Raw genomic sequence first — 24,044 nt, forward strand, 5'->3', positions numbered from 1 at the left:
ACTGCAAACCATCACTGATGAAGGTGTGAATGTTCATTTTCTTTTTTTTAAAGGATATTGGAAATTCAAAAACGGTATCAACTTGGATTAATACACACCTCGGTGCTGTGTATACCCCAAATCCAGTACCCCAAAATTTGCACCACAGAGATAAATTTCCATGTACACAGCATCCCTTACTTCCGTATAAAATGTCTACTCTGCAATATGAAGGTGATTAATCAATACTGCAAGATACAAATGAACGATCTTTAAAGCCCTAGTTTTGGTTTACATTGAAATTTAAATACAACAAGCCATTCTTGTATTTTAATGTTCCCCTTTAAGGAGGAGAGAGAGCAGCAATTTATGTGCAACAGTGGCTGTATGTTCAGAACATTAGCTATTAAACATACACACAACCCCCCTTGTTTTTTTTTGTTTACTTCTACTGAGGTTGGATGAATGATTCATTAAAGAGTTTGTAAATACTTGGTGACGGGCATGATAGTAGGCTGTCCCCCGATATAGTGTATGTTTGACAGTGGAATGCCTCAGCCACCAGACAGAGCCACTGTGTGGACAAAGTACTTGTGTCTGTGGTCTATGACTCTACATGCATGGTTTCTGATCACAACATGCTAATCATGCAAATCATTTTTTTATGCATTGAACGAGCACAATTTTATTTATTTATTTTTTTGGAATCGGCCTGAGCAAGTCCCCCTCAGTCCGCAAAGAAAACCCACGTACCTCCCCTTATCCCCAGACAACATGAAGCCCATGTAGAAAAGTATGCAGGTACACGAAAGAAAACTAAAAATTAATAACATGGGCTAAATGTTACAGTTGCTGAACAGGTAATGGAAGGGGGCAACCAGAATTTTGCATGGTCAAATAAATCTTGGTAAAATTTTTTTTGTTTTTGTCTGTTTTTGTCTGAAAGAGTGAACTAAAATGAGAAAATAAAATCGGTCTGTCTGACCCCCCTTGACAATGTACTGATCCTAGCAGCCTAGTTTGTCCTTTGTTGCAGTGACTGCCAAAGTAGATACAGTAACCACCTGCTGGAGTTTATTGAATCCCCTTTGCTGTACAGGGTCCTAGTGTCATGACAGGGGGAGGTCACTGCCATCTAGGCAACAACTTTATATTGTAAGCAGATTATGTTTGGTATAGATCTCTAGCTGAGAGTTCTTTTTGTTCTAGAAATTGGGTCACTGTTCTGCATTGATATATATATATATTTATATATATCTATATACTTTAAGTCTGTAAACAACATTTGCTTGCAAATGGAATTTTTTTTCACAACTTAGATTCCCTGATGTCTTTTTGGTTGTTTTTGCCCTTTCGATCCTTCTCTTGTTTTTCAGGTTTAGTTACACTGTCATACGATGGCAGTGAGGCAGTGGAGGGAGTTCCCTCCTTCTTTTCTTGATTGGGGTTGCCATTCTCGTTTGCGTGCCCGCCCGACTTGGTGTACGGAGGCCTTCCCTTGATGATAATCTTCCGCCTCGCCAAGTGCGCCCTGAAAGCTCGCTGAATGATGATGGCGCACACTTCCTCGTGCTTGCGTCGAAGCGTGGTGGTGATCGGCTCGTAGGAGACTTTCGAGGGATTCGACGCCACAAATCTCTCCTCCATCTGCTGCCGAAGGACATCCATCTCTCCGCTCTCGCCGAGCACGCGCTTGGTAAACGCGAACAAGATATCCAGACAGTGAATCCTGTCTCCACTCACCATGGGTAGATCCATGGCAATGAGTTCAATGTGATTGGGCTTTGGAACTCTGAGAGGTGCTTCCAAAGTGTCAGCAAAGTCGGATAACTTGTTATACTCAATGAACTGTGTGGCATCAGGATCAAACTTCTCCCAGATTTCATAGAATGTCTCGAAGTCATCCTCACTCAGTGGTTCAGCACTCTCCTCTGTCGCCACACTGAAGTTCTCCAGAATGATGGCAATGTACATGTTCACAACAATCAAAAATGATATGATGATGTAACTGACGAAGAAAAATATCCCCACAGATGGATTACCACAGTCTCCTTTAACGGCTGTGCCTGGGTTTTCCTTATCAGGGTCACAATCTGGGGGTCTGTTCAAGATTGGCAAGAGTAGCCCATCCCAGCCGGCAGACGTTGTGACCTGGAACAAGCAGATCATACTGTTGCCAAATGTTTCAAAGTTAAACATATCGTCGATGCCAGCTTCTTTCTTGACGTATGCAAAATTAGACATTCCAAATATGGAAAAGATGAACATGACCAGGAACAACAAAAGGCCAATGTTGAACAGCGCTGGCAAAGACATCATTAAGGCAAACAATAGCGTCCGGATTCCTTTGGCTCCTTTGATTAGACGCAAAATACGGCCAATTCGAGCCAATCGAATTACTCTGAAAAGTGTTGGTGACACAAAATATTTTTCAATTATTTCAGCCAGGAACATTCCTGAGGAAACAGAAAAAGATGTTTTATTAACAGTTCTGCTTTCACAAATGAAGCACAATATTTGCAACTAACTCAGGATATTTGCAACTAACTCATGCAAAAAATAGCTTGTTTTAATCAATTTTCTGACTTTGATGATAAAACTACTTATTAACTGCAGAGGTGGAACTGCAAGGCCTCAATGCAAGGTCTCAATGCAAGGCCTCAATGCAAGGCCTCAATGCAAGGCCTCAATGCACATTACAGATTTGGAGGGGTCATTTAGCAGCGAGTTTTATACAATTACTGGTGATTCATGTATTCACGGGGTTAAGTATTTATAAAGTTCAGGTGACACTTTGCTCAGAAAATAATACATCTCTCTGTGAAACTGCAAAAATGTGGAGCAATTGCAGATCACACGGTAAATTTTATTGATTCACAGTAAATTTAAGTTCCACAGCCTAATCCTCAAGGCTTCACAAGTTTGAAAAGATTCTTTCCCCATACACAGTGTCTGTTCTGCACTGGTTTTCATCTCTACCTTAGGATCCAGGATTTTCTGGAAGGGTAATAATTCAGAATGAGTTACATCATGGAATACAAATTCAAATAGTTTGGATGATTGAAATGCCTTACAAGGCACTAAACCGTGCAGACTTGGAAGTTCTTGTATGGCAAGCTGTGTTAAATGGTTGCCAGGGTGAAGGAAGTCCACGTTCCTTGTGACTCCTGCAGGAAAATGCACAGATCGGCTTGGTCTTTCAATGCCCAGTCCTGCCTCTTTCCCCAGATTTCCACAACCAGCTACACTCAGTACACATTCAAATTGAAACAAAAGTCACTTTTAATTTAAATTTGAGCGATACAGTCAAAGCTGACTTTGGCCATTTGATATCTGTGCTGTCCAATTAACCATGAACCCCCCACCCCCCCGTCCATGTTTTTTGTAGGGTGGGAGGATACCGGAGCACCCGAGAAAAACCCACGCAGGTTCCGGGGAGAGAAAGTGCAAACTCCTCACAGGCAGCGGGGTGGCAGGCACTGTAATAGCGTCAGACTAACAGCAACACTAACCATGCCGTCCACTTGGGTAAATACCACAGTGGATATCCCACCAAATCCAAGTTCTAACATGAGAGGAGGGAAGAAAACAATGGTGAGAAATCCCTCACGTATCTCAGGAGGCCAAAGAAATTTTGTTTAACCTTCTTGCTTAACAAATAACACTTGGACAATGAAGATTTTGCTTCCTGATAACTTTTGGGTGTAGTTTATAGATTTGGGGCAGCTGATCACAAAAATCACTTTTACATTTCCCTATCACGTACCGTTTTTTAGATATAACCTATTTTTGTGATTTCTTGTCATATTTTAAGTCGACTTCAAACAGACAAAACCCTGAAGTCCAACATGTCGTTGAAAATTCAATTTCTGCATCTGCACTTGGACGTCTTCCCGGCTGATCTTGGTGCCGTCAGTGACGAACATGGTGAAAGGTTTAACCAGGACACTGTGACCATGGAAAAGTGGTATCAGGACAACTGGAATCCATCAATACTCACCGACTATTGTTGGACACTGACATGAGAGGCATCAGATGCTGAGTACAAACAAAAATCAGCGGCAAAACATTTTTCGGTCAGTTGAACTGACGCAATGTGTCAGCCTCATGATGTGATTAAACATGTTCAATTCAATCAAAGTTAATTTAATGTTTCTCCAACTTCCTACAGCAAATCTGAAATTATCTTTGTGTTCAGCTTGAAGCTGCAACTTTTAAATTTTTATTAAATTTTTTAAAAATTAACTTAAATTTAGATGTACAGGATGGTAACAGTCCCTTTACACCCATGAGTCCATGCCACCCAATTAACCTACAACCCCCAGTACATTTCAAATGGTGGAGGAAACAGGAGCCCTTGGGGACAACCCACAAACTCCTTACAGACAGAGCGGGATTTGAATCCCAGTCCCAATCGCTGGCGCTGTAACAGATATTGCACTAACCCCTACACCAACCATAATTGCCATTTTTTTTCAGGAAGCAAACCTTTTGAAAAAAATTGTTGTCCAATGTTATCTGTGTCAACAACAGTGACAAGCATTTGGGTTGGGACTGATTTCTTTGCCATGTCTCTTCTGCACATTGTTCTTGCATTTTACATTCCACCTGGAACATTTATATCGCAAACAAGCACCAACAGGCCATCTCAAAAAAACACGGAGATCAGTGAATTCTAAGTTGCCAGTCTGGTTATCCATGGAATCTCGGAGACAGGCAACACCAAAGCAGGCCCTTTCATCTCGTCATGACCATTGTTGTCCATCAGGCGGAACACCCGTTTTGCATGCAGCAAAACATATCTCACACATATGTCACTTCAATAAAGGACAAGGTGAGACAGAGCATGCAATCAGCACTACATCCAGACAGAATCTGGGCCAAGGAGTTAGATTTAAATTGCACCCAATTTTTCAAAAGTTTTGGAAAACAAATTTCAAACACTCTTGTTCATTCTTCTCTTCGATGTCAGTAAAAGAAAATTATATGTCTGGTATGGAGATGCCAATGCACAGGATGCGAAAAAAACTCCAGAGAATGGTTTACTCAGCCTACAACATCACTGGCACCAGCTTTCACTCCATCGAGGACATCGACATGAGGCGGTGTCTTAAGAAAGCAGTCTCTATCCTCAAGACCCCCACCACCCAGGCCGTGCCCTCTTCACTCTGCTACCATCGGGGAAAAGGTCCAGGAGCCTGAAGACGACCACTCAGTGGCACAAGAACGATCCCCTCCACCATCAGATTCCTGAATGAACCATAGAAACTGCCTCCATGATTTTACATTCACTATTTTCATTTATTTTCTAAGGTGGTCTATAGAAATGTTCGCCCTGTGATGCTGCCACAAAACAACGTATTTCGTGACCTGTTCATGACAATGAATTCTGATTCTAAAGAATTTTTGACTCCTATGTTACAACATGGGGCAAATTCACTCCCAAAGTATGTCTAATATAGCTTAACAATTGATCTTCCCTTCCTATTAATACATAGGCAATTCTTACGACCATTGAGGCTGTAATGTAATGTTGCATGACTTGAGCTGATAACATACATTTCAAAGTTGGGGGTCGGGGGGGGGGGGGGGGGGGGGGGGAAGACATTCATCTACAAATCTAACGGGAGATTAAATTTGGATTTCCAGAAAGCTTTTGATAAGGTGCCGCACAAGAGACTAATCAGTAAGTTACAGGAAAGTGGAGTCCGGGGAAGTAGATTGGCCTGGATTGAAAATTGGTTGTCTGACAGGAGGCAGAGACTTGGGATAAATGGGAGTTTTTCAGGTTGGTAAGTGGATGCCGCAGGGGTCAGTGTTAGGCCCACAAACTGTTCATCATTTACATTGATGACTTGAAGGAGGGGACAAAATGTGGTGTCGCCAAGTTTGCGGATGACACCAAATTGAGTGGAAGAGCAAATTGTAATGAGGATGTGGAGAGTCTGCAGAGGGATAGAGTTAAGCTGGATGAGTAGCCAAAGGTCTGGCAGATGGAGTACAATGTTAGTAAGTGTGAGGTGATCCACTTTGGCAAGAAAATAAAAGAGCTGAATATTATTTAAAGGGTGAAAAACTACAGCATGCTGTTGTTCAGAGGGACTTGGGAGTGCTTGTGCATGAATCGCAACAGGTTAGGTTGTAGGTGCAGCAGGTTATTAAGAAGGCAAATGGAATGTTGGCCTTCATCGCTAGAGGAATTGAATTCAGGAGTAGGGAGGTAATGTTGCAACTGTACAAGGTACTGGTGAGACTGCACCTGGAGTCCTGTGTCCAGTTCTGGTCTCCATATTTGAGGAAGGATATACTGGCTTTGGAGACGGTCCAGAGGAGGTTTACTAGGTTGATCCCTGGGATGAAGGGGTTGACTTATGATGAAAGATTAAATCATCTAGGATTGTATTCACTCGAGTTCAGAAGAATGAGAGGAGATCTTATAGAAACATAGGATTATGAAGGGTATGGATAGGATAGATGTAGGAAGGTTTTTTGAGCTGGCCGGGGAAACTAAAACGAGAGGACACAGTCTCAAGATTCGGGGGAGTAGATTTAGGACAGAGATGAGGAAAAATAGTTTTTCCCAGAGAGTAGTGAATGTTTGTAATTCTCTAACCAGGGAAGTGGTTGAGGCTGCCTCATTAAACATATTTAAAACTCGGTTAGATAAATTTTTACATGATAGAGGAATTAGGGGATATGGGGAGAAGGCAGGTATGTGGGGTTAGGTCATTAATTAGATCAGCCATGATCATATTGAATGGCGGAGCAGGCTCGATGGGCCATTTTGACCGACTCCTGTTCCTACTTCCTATGTTCCTATGTAAAGTCAGCACCATATCCTTGGAAAATCTAACATTTCACCACATCCTGATGACAGGCTGAATTTAAAAATAATTTGGAGGTGCAGCAGAGTGACTGGCCCATGTGACCAATGAACCTGCTAACCCCCCCCCCGACCCCCCCGTTACGTTTTTGGAGGGAACCAGAGCCCCCCGGGGGAAATCCCATGTGGGTCACAGGGAGAAGGTACAAACTCCTTACAGACGGCGCAGGATTCACACCTGGGTCGCTGGCGCTGTAAGAGCGTCGCGCTAACCGGGCCGCCTGGCTGCTCAGGAAAATAATGGTTTTTTTTTGCTACTCTTTCAATCTGTGGTGACCTCCCTTGCTAGCACAGTCGCCAATGCCATCAAGGGAATTACAGACACGAAGCAAAAGCTTTAAGGCTAGTTCTACTGTTGAGCGTACTGTGCGTGCAGTGTTGGACAAACACAAGCCATTCATTAAACTTAAACGCAATGATCTTCAGGTCTTATTTTACTCACCCACAATGGAAAGGATCACAACCACAAAGTCAAATATATTCCACCCAATTGTGAAATAGTAATGCCTCAGTGCAAAGAGTTTAAGTACACATTCACTAGTGAAGAAAATAATGAAGATGAAGTTGATCCAGTACAGAATATTTTCACTCTCTTTACTTTGATCATCCGTTTCCACCATCATTGTTACCATGTTGAGGCAGATGAGGATCATAATGACTATGTCAAAAACCTGCTGAGTCACAAAGTCATAGACTCCACCCTGGATTACGTTCTGCAGCAAAAACAAAATCAAGCACAGAATAAACAACAAGGTTATCTGGCAAAGAACAATACCACATCCTTTGTATTTATCATCTTGGGGGCGGGAGAGGAAAAAAAACCCAACTTGGATTTAAGATGAAAACGAGCCTCACATCCTTACTGAGGGAGGATGAAAAACAGAAAATTTCAGCACAGTACAGGCCCTTTGACCCTCGATTTTGTGCCGACCCATATATACCTCCCCCCAAAAAGTTCCAAACCCTCCCTACCCTGTAATCCTCTATTTTTCTTCCGTCCATCTAAGAGTCACCTAAATGCCCCTGTTATTCAAGTCTCCACCACCACCCCCGGCAAGGCATTCCAGGCATCCACAACTCTCTTGCGTAAAAAAAAAAACTTACCCCTGACGCCTCCCCTAAACTTCCCTCCCTTCACTTTGACTATACATCCTCTGGTGTTTGCTATTCCCGCCCTGGGAAACAGGTGCTGGCTGTCCACTCTATCGATACTTCTCAGAATCTTGTAGGCCTCTATCAAGTCTCCTCTCATCTTTCTGCACTCCAAAGGGAAAAGTCCCAGCTCTGCTAACCTTGTCTCATAAGACTGGTTTCCCATTCCAGGCAATGTCCTGGTGAATCTCCTCTGCACCCTCTCCATAGCTTCCACATCCTTCCTGTAATGAGGAGACCAGAACTGAATGCTGTAATAGTGCTATGCTAACTGTGCCGCTGACATGGCGTTTGAGTGGAACTGCAGGAAGGAGAGGCCTATTAGGGCCAGCGTTATTCTGTGGGCTGGAGGTGGCATGACAAAATTTGGAATCAGGACTGGTGTGATATTATGGAATGGATGCTCTTGGCATTGGGGTTAGCAGGTTGAGTCCAGGCAGAGGATGAAGCATGGTTAAAAATTTAAGTAGTAATAACTTGGCGATGGGGAAGCATGGAGGGAGAGGGGAGTGGAAAGGGTTATTGTCTGGAGTGAGATGAATACGTCACTTACCCACCAAAATCTCAATCTAGCCCTGTGGTGGTCATACCCAGTTATCCCAGGTATGGCTGAGCAAGGGTCCTACCAATACAATACAGGTCAGCTTGCCCCACAACCATCATCCAAAAGGGAAGTTACACGGGGAAATGATATTATCCCCAACATGAAAACTCTGCTGGTCTGGCGTGTCTGGTCAAATTTCAGGAAGCTACGTGGGCACGTTTCACTCGGGTGGGGGTTGGGGGGGGAAAGGTGTGAGGAATTCAATTTTCAATTGCCTAATAATGAAAAGACAAAGCATTGATTTGATTTTCAAGTACGGGTGTCCAGAAAATAGAGCTTGCCTAGTTGGAAAATCATCCCGAATCACCTGCAAAATCCTTGACTTCTAAACACTAACTGTAGGTTACATCTTTAAATGTACGACTGCTGTTCATAAATGAGGATATGACTGAACACCAAACAAAACACATCAAGGTAAATTGTGGCCCGGATTGGCCAACCAATTTTCTGATCGTTACAAACTCATCTAGAAATTATTGTTTGTGCAAGCTAACGTGAAAAATGGCTTTTATGCTCAAGTTGCACACAATAACATTCATAAATGGGTTTGATTTCTTGGTGTAGATTTCTAAAATGTCACCATTCTGACTGGTTGTTTGACCATCTGGCACAGAGGTGCCAATGCACAGGACAGAAAAAGACTACAGGTTTGTAACTCGGCCTGCGATATCACAGGCCCCAGACTTCACTCCATCAAGGACATCAACATGAGGCGGTGTCTTAAAAAAGCAGCCTCTATCCTTAAGGCCCCCCCCACACCACCCAGGCCATGCCCTCTTCACTCAGCTACCATCAGGGGAAAAGGTACAGGAGCCTGAAATCGAGCTCTCAGCGGCACGACGACAGCTTTTTCCCCTCTGCCATCAGATTCCTGAATGATCAATGAACCACAGACACGGCCTCACTTTTCTCTTTTCTCTCAGTGACATTGCCAGAAAAAAAAATCACAAATTTTCTGAGGCGTTCATGACAATAAATTCAGATTCTGATGCGTAGGCATAACCGTCAAATTTTCATTTCATACAGAACAAACTGTTCTGAGAACTGAAAGAGCAGTGATTGAAGCAAATTTTCCCTTCAGAAATCCAAGCAAGCAGAGCGTTCAAACAACAGCATCGCACTTCCACGCACAAGTCATTGTTAAAGTCTTTGCCAGGGACCGGAACACTTCTGAAGTTTACACATCAAGCGGCACAGCAATATTTGACAATTGTCAGCAGCCTTATATTCATTTTCACGGTCACAGAATCTGCTTGGTGGACAAATCAAAAAACGAGTTCCATCAGAACAGTCCAAACGATTGGTTGCACTTGTGCAAAACTTACCAGTGGCCTTGGTATAGGCTTCTGAGGTTTCTTTGACCCCAGTTTTTTCATTGCATTGTAATATTTCTTTTGTTCTTCTGTCATAAAGATATCCTGCCCTCCAAAGTATAGAGAACAAAGAAAAACTGGTTACAACCTTGAGAATACATCGATAAACATCTTGCTCACACCTCATTAAAGCCAATGAATCTTGGCTGCAAGGCAGTTGATCAGATAATTATCCAATTCATTTTATTGATTCATGATTCCACTCAATGTCACACACACACACACACACACACACACACACACACACGCACACACACACACACACACACACACACACACACACACAAAGGTTTGCGCATATATGGACACACACAGTGCCATTATTTTTAACGCCATTCAGAAATGTGGGGTAACAGCCCCAGGATTATGTGTGGACGTGGAATGAGGATGCGATCAGGCTCAGACACCAATAGCCAGCGGATTGGGTGAGATCTGGAAGTTGAACAGTTCCTGTGTTTATATTTTTTTAATATACATGTATAAACTGTATGTTCTTGACGTGGATTGTTTGTCTGGTGTGTGTGTGTGTGTTTCATACTAAGGACTGGAGAACACTGTTTCGTTGGGTTGTACTTGTAGGATCAGATGGCAATACACTTGAACTGTGCAGCCAAACCCCAAAAGGTGACCGAGGAGAGAGGGTGTCATAATTTGGCAATGGGGCGGCCAATGGAGCTTTTGTCATCTGATATGACGGGTCTATCATCCACTAATTAGAGGATTTCGAAACTGTATCGTCGATAATACTGAACTGTGATGCGTGCACACGAATGTGCCAATGTTTAACTTGGCTCAAAGGTTTAACAAAAAAAGAGAAACCACTGTAATTTTCTCCTGCAAAAGAGGTGGTCAACTTATCTTTTTCTTTTGTTGATTGAAGTTGTCAATAATGACACCAATGAAGAGATTCAATGTGAAGAAGGATCCAAAAATGATGAAGATCACAAAATATATGTACATGTAGATGTTGTCCTCGTAGAATGGTTGCTCTTCAACCTGAAGTAAGAAATTATCTTATATATCTTTACAGCACAACAGCATTCGACAAGACGACGCCAGAGGCTTGTGACTCGCCCTTGCTTTTCCACAGCTTTTCCATCAACCACAAAAGACGCATGAGGACCATGATGAAATACTCTCAAAATTAAGCATTTTTATCCCCCAAAAGTAAGCCAGTCTGCAAATGAGAACAAAGCAACTTCTTGGTTAAAATTTTTTTTAAAGTGCCTGTGTAATCTGGGCTCTGAGCAAACGCCATTCAGCCATCTGCACTTGTGTCTCCTAAGCAGAGGCCCTGGAAGGATCAGTGGAAGCTTGCCGATAAGTTGATGGGAAAATCCTCTCTATCCTGCGGAAGAGCAGAAGCACTGCCCCTGGTTCCACCGATGATCCGTGGATCAGTTCTACTGCTATCTCAGCCTCCTCCCACGTCCCCACCACCTCCCACATCCCTGTCACCTCGAGTTGCTCTGTAATAACTGATGGCAGCCAAGGATGACAAAAGAAACCTGTCAGAAGAAAACAGCTATTCGGAGTTAAGCAGGAAAGCCTGCAGATGCTAGGGGGTCAAATGCAATACACAAAAGTGCTGGAGAAATTCAGCAGGTCAGGCAGCGTCCAAAGGAAGTAAAGGGCAACTAATGGTTTGGAGAGAATTTTGAAATACATTGAACTGTTCCCTACAGAGGTGTGGTAGAAAGTGTGCTGTCGGCTGCATCATGGATACCCCAAGATTCCTGAGTGTAAAGCCCTCCAAAAGGTAGTGGCCACAGCCTAGGACTCCACAGGCAAAAACCCTCCCCACCATCGAGAACAGACTGGGAATGCTGCCGTTGGAGAGCAGCAGCAATCATCATGGACCCATACCACCCAGCACATGCTCTGTTCTTGCTGCTGCCATCAGGAAAGAGGTCTAGGGGCCACAAGACTCACACCACCAGGTTCAGGAACAGCTGTTCCCCCTCCACCATCAGACTCCTCAAAGACAAACTCAATCAAGGACTCATTTAAAGACTTTTACTTGTGCACTTCATTGATTTTTCTCCCCTTTTTTGTATTGCACAGTTAGTTTACATGTGTACGTTGCATACAGTTTTTTTTTTGCACTACCAATTAGTGGTAATTCTGCCACACCTGCAGGAAAAAGAATCTTAGGGTTGTATGTGATGTTATGTCTTCTGACAATAAATCTGACATCTCAAATCTAATCCGTCCACAGGTGGAAATAGAGGGAGAACCAAAGAAGGAAAAAGAATTGTTGCAGCGTGTTCTCAGCTAACATCAATCCTTACCTCCACCCCTTCATTCCTTCACTCCCTCCTCTTCTCTGCAACTTAACTTGTGCCTGCCTTCCAAATGTTCTCAACTTGGAGCAAAGCATCAGCAAACTGAAATGTTAACCTGGTTTCTGTCCCCTTGGAGGCCGCTTGACCTGCTGAGGAATTCCAGCATGTTGTTTCCATTTCAGATATGCAAGATCAACAGGGTTTTTTTTCTTTCTTTCTTACTTGTGAACTTTTTTGATTTTTCTCCCCTTTTTTATTGCACAGTTTATTTACATTCAGTATCTGTTTACATTTGTTTATTTCTTTACATGTTTATATGGTGTACAGTATTTTTTTTGCATGACCATTAAGTGGTAAATCTCAGGGCTGTATGTGTTGTCATGCATGTTCTCTGACAATAAATCCAAAATCAGATCTGAAGATTTATTCCAACTTTAAAATTATTCTCTCTGGCTAATGGTTTGTACAATTGAGACATATTCTTTCCTTGACAATCTGGCTTTCTCCATCTGTTCCAACACGGTAGAAGCCAATTCCAGCCATTGAAACCCATGCAACCCATTTACCCCACCAACTCCCATACGTGTTTGGAGTGCCCGGAAGAAACCCATGCAAGTCATGGGGAGAATGTACAAAGTCCTTACAGACAGCGCGGGATTCGAGCATGGGGGTTGCTAACCATGCCACTCTTTAAGTCCGCCAGCGGCTATACTTTGCGAGGTGTTTGAGGAGGTTCAGGATGTCACTGAAGAATCTCATAAACTTCTACAGGTGGACCGTGGAGAGCATCCTGGCTGATTGCCCCACTGCCTGGTACAGAGGTGTCAACTCTCAGGACAAGAATAAACTCGAGAGTTGTTAACCCGGCCTGCGACCTCACGGGCACCAGACTCCACTCCATCGAGGACATCGGCATGAGGCGGTGTCTTAAAAAAGCAGCCTCTATTCTCAAAGACCCCCACCACCCAGGTCATGCCCTCTTCACTCTGCTACCATCGAGGAAAAAGGGACAACCCCCGTGCTCGAATCCCGCGCTGTCTGTAAGGAATTTGTATATTCTCCCCATGACTTGCGTGGGTTTCTTCTGGGCACTCCAGTTTCCTTCCAGCCTCCGAACATGTATGGGAGTTGGTGGGGTAAATGGGTAGCATGGGTTGCAATGGCTGGAATTGGCTTCTACCATGTTGGAATAGATGGAGAAAGCCAGAAGATGAGCACTCAGAGGCACAAGGACAGCTTCATCCCCTCCGCCATCAGCTTCCTGAATGATCAAGAACCAAAGACACTGCCCGACTTTGACTTTTTTCGTGCACTATTTTATTTATTTTGTAAGGTGGTTTATAGAAATGTTTGCACCATAAAGCTGCCACAAAACAGTGAATTTCACAACTTGTTCATGACAATAAATTCTAAGACTGTCATAATCAGGGAACAAGCAACATCAGTCCAAATCGCCACAGCGTGCTGCTCAGAGGGAGCCTGTGGATGTTGGTGTTCCCATGCACCTGAAGCACTTGTGCTGGCTGGTGGTAGGTTTGTGGGATGGGAGAGGTGGTTGTTGTTGGAGCAGCCCATGCAAGTAATGGCAGTGCTATTTGCAGAAGAGGATTTCACAGCTTGTTGAAGATGAAGGGCCTCAGATGAACCCACGTCACGGGAGGGTTACGTGACCTCTCCAGCAGGCAAGAGTCGGAAGTGACCTCACCTGCCAATCAAGGGTTAGATCTGCCCATCTGTGAGGCTGATGCATGATTGGTCCTCGCAGGTCATGTGGACTAGCCCTGAATTAAAAACCCCACACATGCAGCCTACTAGTTCTCTTTTTGCTCCTGCCTCGAGGCTATCACCGAACTCCAGGGTGCTGGCCATGGGCGGGCACCAGAGGGCTGAGTGTGATCGGCCTGTCCTGGATCCTGAGCCGTGGGCAATGCTGGAGACCAGGTTCATTTGATATCTTTGTTAGTTGCAATTAACTTATGGTTTAATAGTGTGCTGTGACTGCTAGAGAGAGAGTGGGGGGTGGTGGGTATTATGTGTTTCACCTTTCAATTCCCAATTGGGAGTTGAGAATGTTCAGCAGTGATTTATTTGCACCCAATGTGCAGTTGTTTGGTATCATTGCTGTGTGTATTAGTCTGCGTGAGCCCTTTTGTGAATTCCTCAGAGCGTAAATAAAGACCAACTGTTTGTTAATAACACACGTCCAGCCCTGATTCTCTTTGAACCCATCAAACCTATTCTGAACATAACAACCCATCTTGTAGCACACAACAGCGTTTGTAGACCACTCAATTGCAAGCAAGAGCAAAACATTTTGGTTAACATTTTGCCTAATTATACTCTTAAAGTGGAACCAAAATAATATCTCCTCCCCCTCCCCCCACACTTTTAATAAGGGTTCTGCAATCAATGCAATCGACCACAGTATCGCCACTGGTTTTCTCACCGGAATATTGAACCTTCAGAATTGAGTGGAAAAGAGATGTGAGCTAAGAAATTGGCTCACAATGGGAAATGGGCATTAAAACAGCGATGCATTGCAGGTGGGCTCCTCGCTGCAAATTTCTCTTTCAACAAACCCTAAACTGTCGCGAATGCTGGGAGGGCAGCAGCAATCATCAAGGATCCACACCGCCCAGCATACACTCTGTTCTCGCTGCTGCCATCAGGAAAGAGGTCTATGGGCCACAAGACTCGCCCCACTAGGTTCAGGAACAGCTGCTCCCCCCTCCCCCATCAGATTCCTCAACAACAAACTCAATCAGGGCTCTTTTAAGGGCTCGTACTTTTGCACTGAATATATAAATACTGAATATTTTTTCAGTCTTTGCACACATACCTTTCTCTATTAACGTTTCTCTCTTTTATATACGCTTCTTTTCTTGAGTACAGTTTGCACTACCGATAAGTGGAAATTCTGCATGGCCCACAGGAAAAAGAATCTCAGGGACGTACATGAAGTGATGTATGTCCTCAATCTGAACTTTGATTGCCCATTTGCCTCTGCTTCCTTTATCATCATTGAGGAAGTAAACGAACTCGGCTGAATTTAAGTCACAAGTAAGAGTGTTAAGGTCAGACAGGATCAGAATTTCAATCGGCAAGTAATTGGGACATCGAGGATCAGTTCTGAGCATTGCAATAGCAAATGACCCAGTGTCTGCTGGTAGGGTCCCTGTAATAAGAGAATTCCTTCACGTGGTGTGGTGAAACCACTATCGTAAATATTTGCATGCCACATTTAAATGTCATGACCTTTCCTGGTTGACCCTGCTCTCACTGGCCGGCTCATAACTCCTCCCCTTTCTTCCTCATAATGGCTGTCATGCCACAAGCCTGCCCCCCCCCCCACCCCAGTTCGAGTCCGGCTCAGTGTGAACAACCAACACAGGGATGCTGTCCACCTCTTGCAAATAAAAGCCTACAATTTCAGCAACTTCAGTTGTTATGTGATTGATTGTGCTTCACGTGTTCCACAAAGTTTTCCTGATCAATGCTTTGAAACTCAATCACTGCAGAAATGAAAACTTCATGTTTTTGCCCTTACCTTTCGTGAATCAACGGCTGCATACATGATGTCCATCCAACCTTTGAAGGTAGCCTAGGGAAAGTAAAATTGAGACCCAATCAATAAGGTGATCATTCACTTCCTTTGCTCTCCAAGTACAAAAAGTTTGCCCAACTCTGCCTCAGCTCCAGGGCTTCTTTCCCCAATTTTTTTCTTGAAAATGATAATTAAACCTGTATTCCAACTGGAAAATGGCAAAGTGAATGGAGATTGAATTAGTTCTGAGCACCAAGGGCTCAGACACCACCCCCAACACCCACCCTTTCTTTTGAGCACATAAAATTGACCTTAAATTCACATTTTTTACATTTAATTTTGTTAATGCAGCTATACAGCAGGGCAACAGGCCCTTTCGGCTGATGAGTCCATGCCGCCCAATTAGACCCAATTGAACTACACCCCAGTTCGTTTCGAACGGTGGGAGGAAACCAGAGCTCCTCCCAGGGAGAACACACACAGGCTCTGAGAGAATGTACAAACTCCTTACAGAGAGCATGGAATTCGAACCCCAGTCCCGATTGTTGGTACTGTAAAGGCATGCACTAACCGCTATGCCAACCATGATGCCCTTTTATTCAAAAAACCATCAACTCAACAAAAGTTAGGGCTGGGCAGTAAATGTTGACTTTGCTAGCGATGATCACGTTTCATAACTAAAGAGCTGAACAACACAAACTTCTCATCCCACAGTTTATGTGCAACTTGCTCGGGTACAGACTAAACTCACGACATCTACAAAACCAAGCCACTCCCCCCCCAAACTCCTGTAAAACAGAAACCAAACATGTCTAAAGGCCGTCATAAAACAAATCAAAATTTTGTGAAGTCGACATCGATTCTCCCTAATCCCCCCCAATTCAATTTTCATTGAATTATAACATTAATTTACAGTGAGCACCACACTGTCTCCTAGGTTCATAGAACACTACAGCCTTTCAACCTTCGGTGCTGACCCATATATACCTTAAAAAAGATACTAAACCCTCCCTACCCTGTAACCCTCTATTTTCCTTCCATCCACGTGTCTGTGAGTCTCTTAAATGCTCATATTGTTGCACTTTCCACCACCATCCCCAGTGAGGCATTTCAGGCACCCACAACTCTCTGTGTAAAAACCTTACCCCTGCCGTCTCCCCTAAACCTCCCTCCCTTCACTTTCTACAGATGTTGTCTGGTGTTTGCTGATCCTGCCCTGGGGGGAAAGATGCTGACTGTCCACCCTATCTATGCTTCTCAGAATCTTGTCAACCTCTATCAAGTCTCCTCTCAGCCTTCTCTGCTCCAAAGAGAAAAGTCCCAGCTCTGCTAACCTTGCCTCATAAGACTGGTTTCCCAATCCAGGCAACATCCTGGTGAATCTCCTCTGCAACCTCTCCGTAGCTTTCCCTTCCTTCCTGTAATGAGGTGAACACAATACTCCAAGTCTCCCCAATGATTTGTAGAGTTGTAACATGACCTCTTGACTCTTGAACTCAATCCCCTATTAACAAATCCCAGCATCCCATTGGCCTTCTTAACTATCCTATCAACCTGGAGGGTTCCTTGAAGGACGTATGGATTTGTACCCCAAGGTTCATCCACACTCCATTAACCCTGTACTCAGCCTTCTGGTTTGTCCTTCCAAAATGCATCACCTCACACTTATCAAGGTTGAAATGCTTTTCTGCCCAACTCTGCATCCTGACTATATCCTCTTGTAACCCTTGACAACCTTCAGCTCCAACCACAACACATCCAACCACAACTCCTCCAACCTGCGTATCATCCGCAAACTTACTGACCCATCCTTCCGCCTCTTCATCAAATGGGTTCTTGGTGAAAAATTGGAAATAATGTCAAATTTGATATCAGCAGGTCGCCTTCTTTTTAGGCCAAGATGTCTTCATTACTACCCACCGGCTACAGGGAGAAGTAGGTCATTCCGGGGTTCCAGTTCAATATTGTGACCTTCTGCTCTGCCAATGGGTGCAGACATCAAGAACAAATACTCACGCAGTAGCTCACGAGCAGGAACAAAATGCAACCAAAACTTACCACTTGCAACAAAGCCAGATATCCAGCGCCCACATTATCAAAGTTGATCTTCACATTCTTCCAACGCACTTCCTCGCTGCCCAAAGCCTCGCATTCTGTCTTGTTGTTGATTTCCTTGGGGAGAAACCTATATTCTGATGTTTCATTAAAACAGTAATAATACTTCCCAGCAAAAAGGTTCACTCCCATTATGCTGAAAATGAGCCAGAAGATGAGACAGACGAGAAGTACATTCATAATGGAAGGGATGGCGCCTACCAGGGCATTGACGACAACCTACACCGGGATGCAGAAAGAACAAAATCAGTGTGAAGTGAAATGTCAGTGAGGATCACAAACCGGGGATATTAGGTCAGGGTTTAAGCTGTTGCTGTCTATAACTGCATCGCCAAGTACTCCACTGTGTAGGTCTGTTAACTTTGATTTTTAACGATAAAACTGCTTGCGTGATTGATCCAGGAATCCATAGAGATATTTGTGATCCTGACATTGAATTGTAACAAAAACCGCAGCGGCTGTTTTCTTAAATTGCTCAGCTTAAACCCTGTCGCTCCAACTTTATTTGTGATAAGCAGCCAGTGGTCAAGTTGTAATGGCTTGGCGTGCAATCTTGTAAGCTGCTTTGAAGCAAGCATTGTGCAGTGGCGATTGAGGGACACATGCAAGTTATAGAGCAGCTCTTTTATGCCATTTCCTGCACACCCAAGGAACATTTCAAGCTCTTTGCAATGCATATCACCAGATAGTGGGTAAAAGCACAGCTGAGTGAAATCAAACTTCAAAGCCAACTCCAGTAATATTGTTCACTTTGCTTTCATTGGGCAGATAAATGGCGCTTAACAATTCCCTCCTGAGAGTCCTACAGCTTCAGTGTGATGTACCATGATTCAAGATGTCAAATTAAGAACATTTGAATCAAAGTGCAGAACTTCCAAATTTCATTTTAACCACTTTCGTCTTTTTCCCTCTCTAACCTTCCTGCACCACAGATCTTCGACAGCAGGGATTGGCCAGGCTTCTGTGCCCATTTTGCTGCCCATTTGGGTGGCAAATATTTCAGATTATTCTTGCGTGGCATATCCTGTCTCTGCAGAGTGATCCTCGGCCGCCTGTCACACTGGCAGGGCCAAGACTGCACTCGCAGACAAAGGCTTCTTTCTTCCTCCCCCCGCCCCCCCCCCCCCCCCCAATCCTGCTACCTCAATGCCACTACAGTGGTGCTCCAACCCACTATGTCACCTGAAGTTCACAACTTCGGAAATGAATTTTATTAGATATGCAAGACAAAGTTGATGCGCATTGAAAGAAATTAATATTCAATAAAAGCAGAAATGAAAAGAATCAGTGCATTTTACTGATGGAGTTGATGTCATAGTTTTCTCAAATATGTTCCCCCTCTGAATTTATCAAATGACTGAATGTAATTGAACTATGTATAGAATTCTGAAGTATCATCCATAACTTTACTTCAAAACCTTGGTATTTCACATCAGCAAAGTGATTCTAACAAGAATAATGCTGGTTACTCCATGACCCGCAAATTGTAAATAGCATGTTCTCATTTCACTGCCGTGACTAGAGTTATCTTTCCTTTCCTGCCTTTGAACAAGCCATAATGATATACTGGACAAGCATCTCCTTGGAGCCAGCAAATAATGAAAAGTGAAAATAACCCACTCGCTGCAAATCTGACAGTGCGTTGAATGTGGCTCAGCAGAGAAGAACTTTATCCAACAAATGCACACGGTTGGAGGGGTCCATGTATACAAAATGACATGGGGTCCATGTCATCAATCAGTCAATGTAACACTGGCTTTTAGCTCAAGACATCCAGATGGGTGGAAATGAGCCTTTTGCAGTCTTGTCCTGAACAAAACGCCTCGGAAAAATTACGCCAATTTCGGAGGTGACGCAATGCACGTTCACCACGCTGATACAGAAGATAAAAGGATTAAATTATATGGGCTGGCTGCATAACCTTAGAATGCATTCTCTCCAGTTTTGGAGGGCAAGGGATGCTCCGAAGAGGTGACTCACTTGAGTAGAATCACAAAACAATGGGACACCATCTTAAATGTCAGTCAGTCAGCCAGGAGAGAAATTGGGAAGCATCATCTCACCCCGATCCCAAGAAAAAGCGCACATAAGGGGATGGGAATTCATCCCCTCAAATCGCTTTAGATGCTTCATTCATTGATGCCACGAGAACTTTGCCAGTTATCGTAGTTCTAGTTCCAAAGGTAGGTAAATTAAGTCAGGATGCAAATCGGCAAGCAACTTTATTATTACGAAAGCTTACTCCTGCTTCGGAAGAGAGTCCAAAATGGGATTCTGGAGAACAATTAAAAATCAAAACGATGAATATTTTATGGATCCCCATGAAGGAACTGAATCTGAAGGGTTTTACGTCCCACAAAGTGCTTGCTATCGCAGTATTAGTTGATGGAGAAAAAGGCAAAAGCTTTCAGAATCTAAAAGTGTGACCCACTGCTCTCACGTAGTGTCTGAACCGGCCCACCTTTAAATTCAAAGATTTTGCATTTTGTGAGCATATGTAGATGTGCAAATCTAGAAGAACAAAAATGCTAAAAATACTCAGCAGGACATCCAGCAAAAAAATAGCTCATGTTTCAAACTGATGATCTTTCATCATAGCTTATAACTTTATTTATGTATTGCAGAGAAAAGGAGGACTGGAGAACAAAGTCATTCATGATAGAGTGAAGACTGGGTGAAATTGGACAATATAGATTGGGGTTGACTTGCACAGGGTGTTGAAGCTTGCTGATGGCAAATTTCTACGGAGGTATGGTGGAAGGTGTGCTGACCGGTTGTGTCACAGTCTGGTGTGGAGACACCAATACCTTTGAGTGTAAAGCCCTGCACAAGGTAGTGGACGCAGCCCAGGAAAAACCTTCCCCACCATCGCGAACATCTACGGGAAACGCTGCCGTCGGAGAGCAGCCGCAATCATCAAGGATCCACACCGCCCAGCGCACGCTCTGTTCTCACTGCTGCCATCAGAAAAGAGGTCTCAGGGCCACAAGACTCGCCCCACCAGGTTCAGGAACAGCTGCTCTCCCTCCACCATCAGACGCCTCAACAACAAACTCAATCAGGGGCTCATTTAAGGACTTGTACATGGACTTTATTGATTTTGCTCTCCTTTTTTGTATTGCACAGTCAATTTACATGTGTACGTTGAGTACAGTTTTTTTTGCACTACCAATTAGTGGCAATTCTGCCATGCCTGCAAGAAAAAGAATCTTAGGGTTGTACGTGATGTTATGTCCTCTGACGATAAATCTGACATCTCAAATCTAATCTGTCCGCAGGTGGAAATAGAGGGAGAACCAAGGAAGTAAAAAGAATTGTTGGGGCGCGTTCTCAGCTAACATCAATCCATACCTCCACCCCTTCATTCCCTCACTCCCTCCTCTTCTCTGCAACTTAACTCATGCCTGCTTTCCAAATGTTCTCAACTCAGAGCAAAGCATCAGCAAACTGAAATGTTAACCCGGTTTCTGTCCCCTTGGAGCCCGCTTGACCTGCTGAGGATTTCCAGCATTTTACAAGATCAGCAGGTTTTGTTTTGCTTTTTGATCAAATATTTTCCTGTTTCTTTCTTTACATGGGGACACATAAGAGTTACACCTGGCCTTTGCAGGAAGAAAGGCACCTTTGGAGATCTGATCCATTTTCAGGAATGGCCAATGTTGATGAAGCCAATTTATCCCAGGGGCTTAAAACAGGAAGAAGAATTGGAACTGAATGAGCAATTTCTGCTGCGTGGATTTAGCACTGAGAGCTGGGGATTTTTCTTATTGCAAGTATTCTTCAAAGGGAAAATAAATTAATTTTCCAATCTACAGGAACCATTAATGAATTAAGAGAAATTATTACAGTGCCAGTGACTAGGGTTCGAATCCGGCGCTGTCTGTAAGGAGTTTGTACGTTCTCCCCATGGGGCTCCGGTTTCTCCCACCCTCCAAATTGTACAGGGTTGTAGATCAATTGGGTGTAATTGAGCAGGCACAGGCTCATGGGCCAGAATCAGCTTCTACTGTGTTGTAAATAAAATCTAAAAATTCAGAGATTATAGTTCGGACATCTTCAATTTTCTCACTGACTTCTTTCACAACCCTGGACTGGAAACAACATTATCCTGTTGCTCTCTTTACAGTGGCATCAGTTTGCCTATGTTAATTTTGATGCATCTCTGGCACAAATTCAATGCTAGTTTTCTTGAGATAGCTTCTTTATTCAAACTACTTACTGGCAAAATGACCCTTCAACGTGTCGACCTTTAAAAGAAACGATTCACGCTATCACCAATTTTTGGCGAAGGAAGGAGCCAACGTAACTCTTGACCAGATTCCTTTACTTCTCTTGCAATTATAACACCTAGGCCATGCCCACTGCTACCATCAGCAAGGAGGTGCAGGAGTCTGAAGACGAGCTCCCAGTGGTACAAGAACACCTTTTTCCCCTCCACCGTCAGATTTCTGAACGGACAATGAACCACAGATATCACCTCACTTTCTCTTTTTTGTGCTAGTTATTTATGTTTTAAATCTTGTATTTATGGAATTGTAATTTATAGCAATTTTGCATCCGTGATGTACAACACTGCTGCTGTGAAACAACACATTTTATGACGCACGTTCATGACAATAAACCGGATTCCATTCTAATCTGATTGTGGTTCTTCCTATACATACAACAGTGGAGCTTTGTGACTTGCTGAGATGATAGATAGTGGCACGGTAAGCGTAGTGGTGAGCCTCACTCTATAACAGCACCAGCGACCTGACTTATAAAATTCTGGCAGGACTGGACAGAATGGATGCAGATGGGATGTTTCCAAGGATGGGAAAATCCAGAACCCGGGGCCATGGTTTGAGGATAATAGGCAAACCATTTAGGACCGAGATGAGGAGGAATTTCTTGACCCAGAGGGTGGTGAATCTGTGGAATTCATTGCCACAGAGGCAGGTTCATTAAATCTATTTAAGAGGGAATTAGATCTATTTCTTCAGTATAAGGGTATTAAAGGTTACGGAGAGAAGGCGGGGGCGGGGTACTGAACGTTAAGATCAGCCATGATCTCGTTGAATGGCGGAGCAGGCTCGAAGGGTCGAATGACCTACTCCTGCTCCTATCTTCTATGTTTCTATGATTGTCCGCAAGGAGTTTGTACGTCTGCATGGGTTTCCTTTGGGTGCTCCAGTTTCCTCCCACCTTCCAAAAATGTACAATGGGGGGGGGGGGCGTTTGTAAATTAATTGGGTGGCGCGGGCTCCTGGGCCTGTTACCGTGCTGCACGTCCACGTTTAAAAATAAATTTATAGCATTGCAGCTGCTACTTTGGCCTTGGACATTGAACTGGGAATCCCATTGATTTCTCAATGGAATCTCTTGCCGTTCCTCATCAGAGGCAAATGTGGAATCTAAAGCCATTTTAAATAATTAAAGTAAAATGATTAAATTATTGTCGTGTTCTTCGTTTGTTTTTTAAAAAAATGAAATGTCTGTGACATTCAGGGACATTCAAAGATGGTCAACATCTTTGGCAGTCGTTAGACCTCTTTCTCCTGCTTCCTGTCAAATCCCATCGTGTGCTTGACCTTGAGGTCAAGTCATGGCTCGGCTTTGAAAGGGTTAAAATAAACAACAGGATTGGCTCTCTCCCTGGATTCAGATCAGGTGAGTGTCCATGGACAAGCAAGGTAGATCCAACACATCCTGCCTTGTGTTACCTCAGACATCCTTTTTGCACCTTCTGCTATCCATTTTGTACCCTGGCCCTTCCGATTCATCAGGATCTGTTCACTCTGCAATCATTTATCCCAGGGGTTCTCAACCTTTTTCTTTCCACTCACATACAACCTTAAGTAATCCCTCATTGACCACAGAGCACTGATGGCATCCTGTACTACTGGTGCTCTGTGGTCAAGAGGGGGTCACTTAAAGTGATATGTGAGTGGAAGGAAAAAGGTTGAAAACCACTTGTTTTTACCCTTTAACACTGCTACTCAACTGCCCACGACTGTGTCAATTTTAGCACGCAGGCCTTTTCCTCGTTGGGTTCAAATTGGTTCCCTGCAAGATTATATTCTTCTTTTGAACACCTCCCACTGATCATGTTTCACTTTAACCATGAACA

At 43.6% G+C, this 24,044-nt stretch overlaps 1 protein-coding gene across 8 annotated transcripts in view; it reads right to left on the bottom strand.

Moving 5' to 3' along the window:
* Positions 1–375: 375 nt before the first annotated feature.
* LOC138747450 (sodium channel protein type 8 subunit alpha-like) overlaps positions 376–24,044 on the bottom strand; it is a 225,583-nt gene continuing 201,914 nt past the window's right edge. For all 8 annotated transcript variants that reach the window (XM_069906685.1, XM_069906684.1, XM_069906686.1 and 5 more), the window contains 6 exons: positions 17,879–18,154; positions 15,824–15,877; positions 10,850–10,987; positions 9,944–10,048; positions 7,305–7,575; positions 376–2,435 (listed from right to left, as the gene is read on the bottom strand). In XM_069906685.1, coding sequence (XP_069762786.1) covers positions 1,288–2,435; positions 7,305–7,575; positions 9,944–10,048; positions 10,850–10,987; positions 15,824–15,877; positions 17,879–18,154 — 1,992 coding nt within the window. In that variant the 3' untranslated portion in view covers positions 376–1,287. The remainder of the gene's footprint in view (positions 2,436–7,304; positions 7,576–9,943; positions 10,049–10,849; positions 10,988–15,823; positions 15,878–17,878; positions 18,155–24,044) is intronic.

The sequence above is a fragment of the Narcine bancroftii genome, chromosome 12 (genome assembly GCF_036971445.1).
Source record: "Narcine bancroftii isolate sNarBan1 chromosome 12, sNarBan1.hap1, whole genome shotgun sequence".
In the NCBI taxonomy this organism is placed as follows: Eukaryota; Metazoa; Chordata; class Chondrichthyes; order Torpediniformes; family Narcinidae; genus Narcine; species Narcine bancroftii.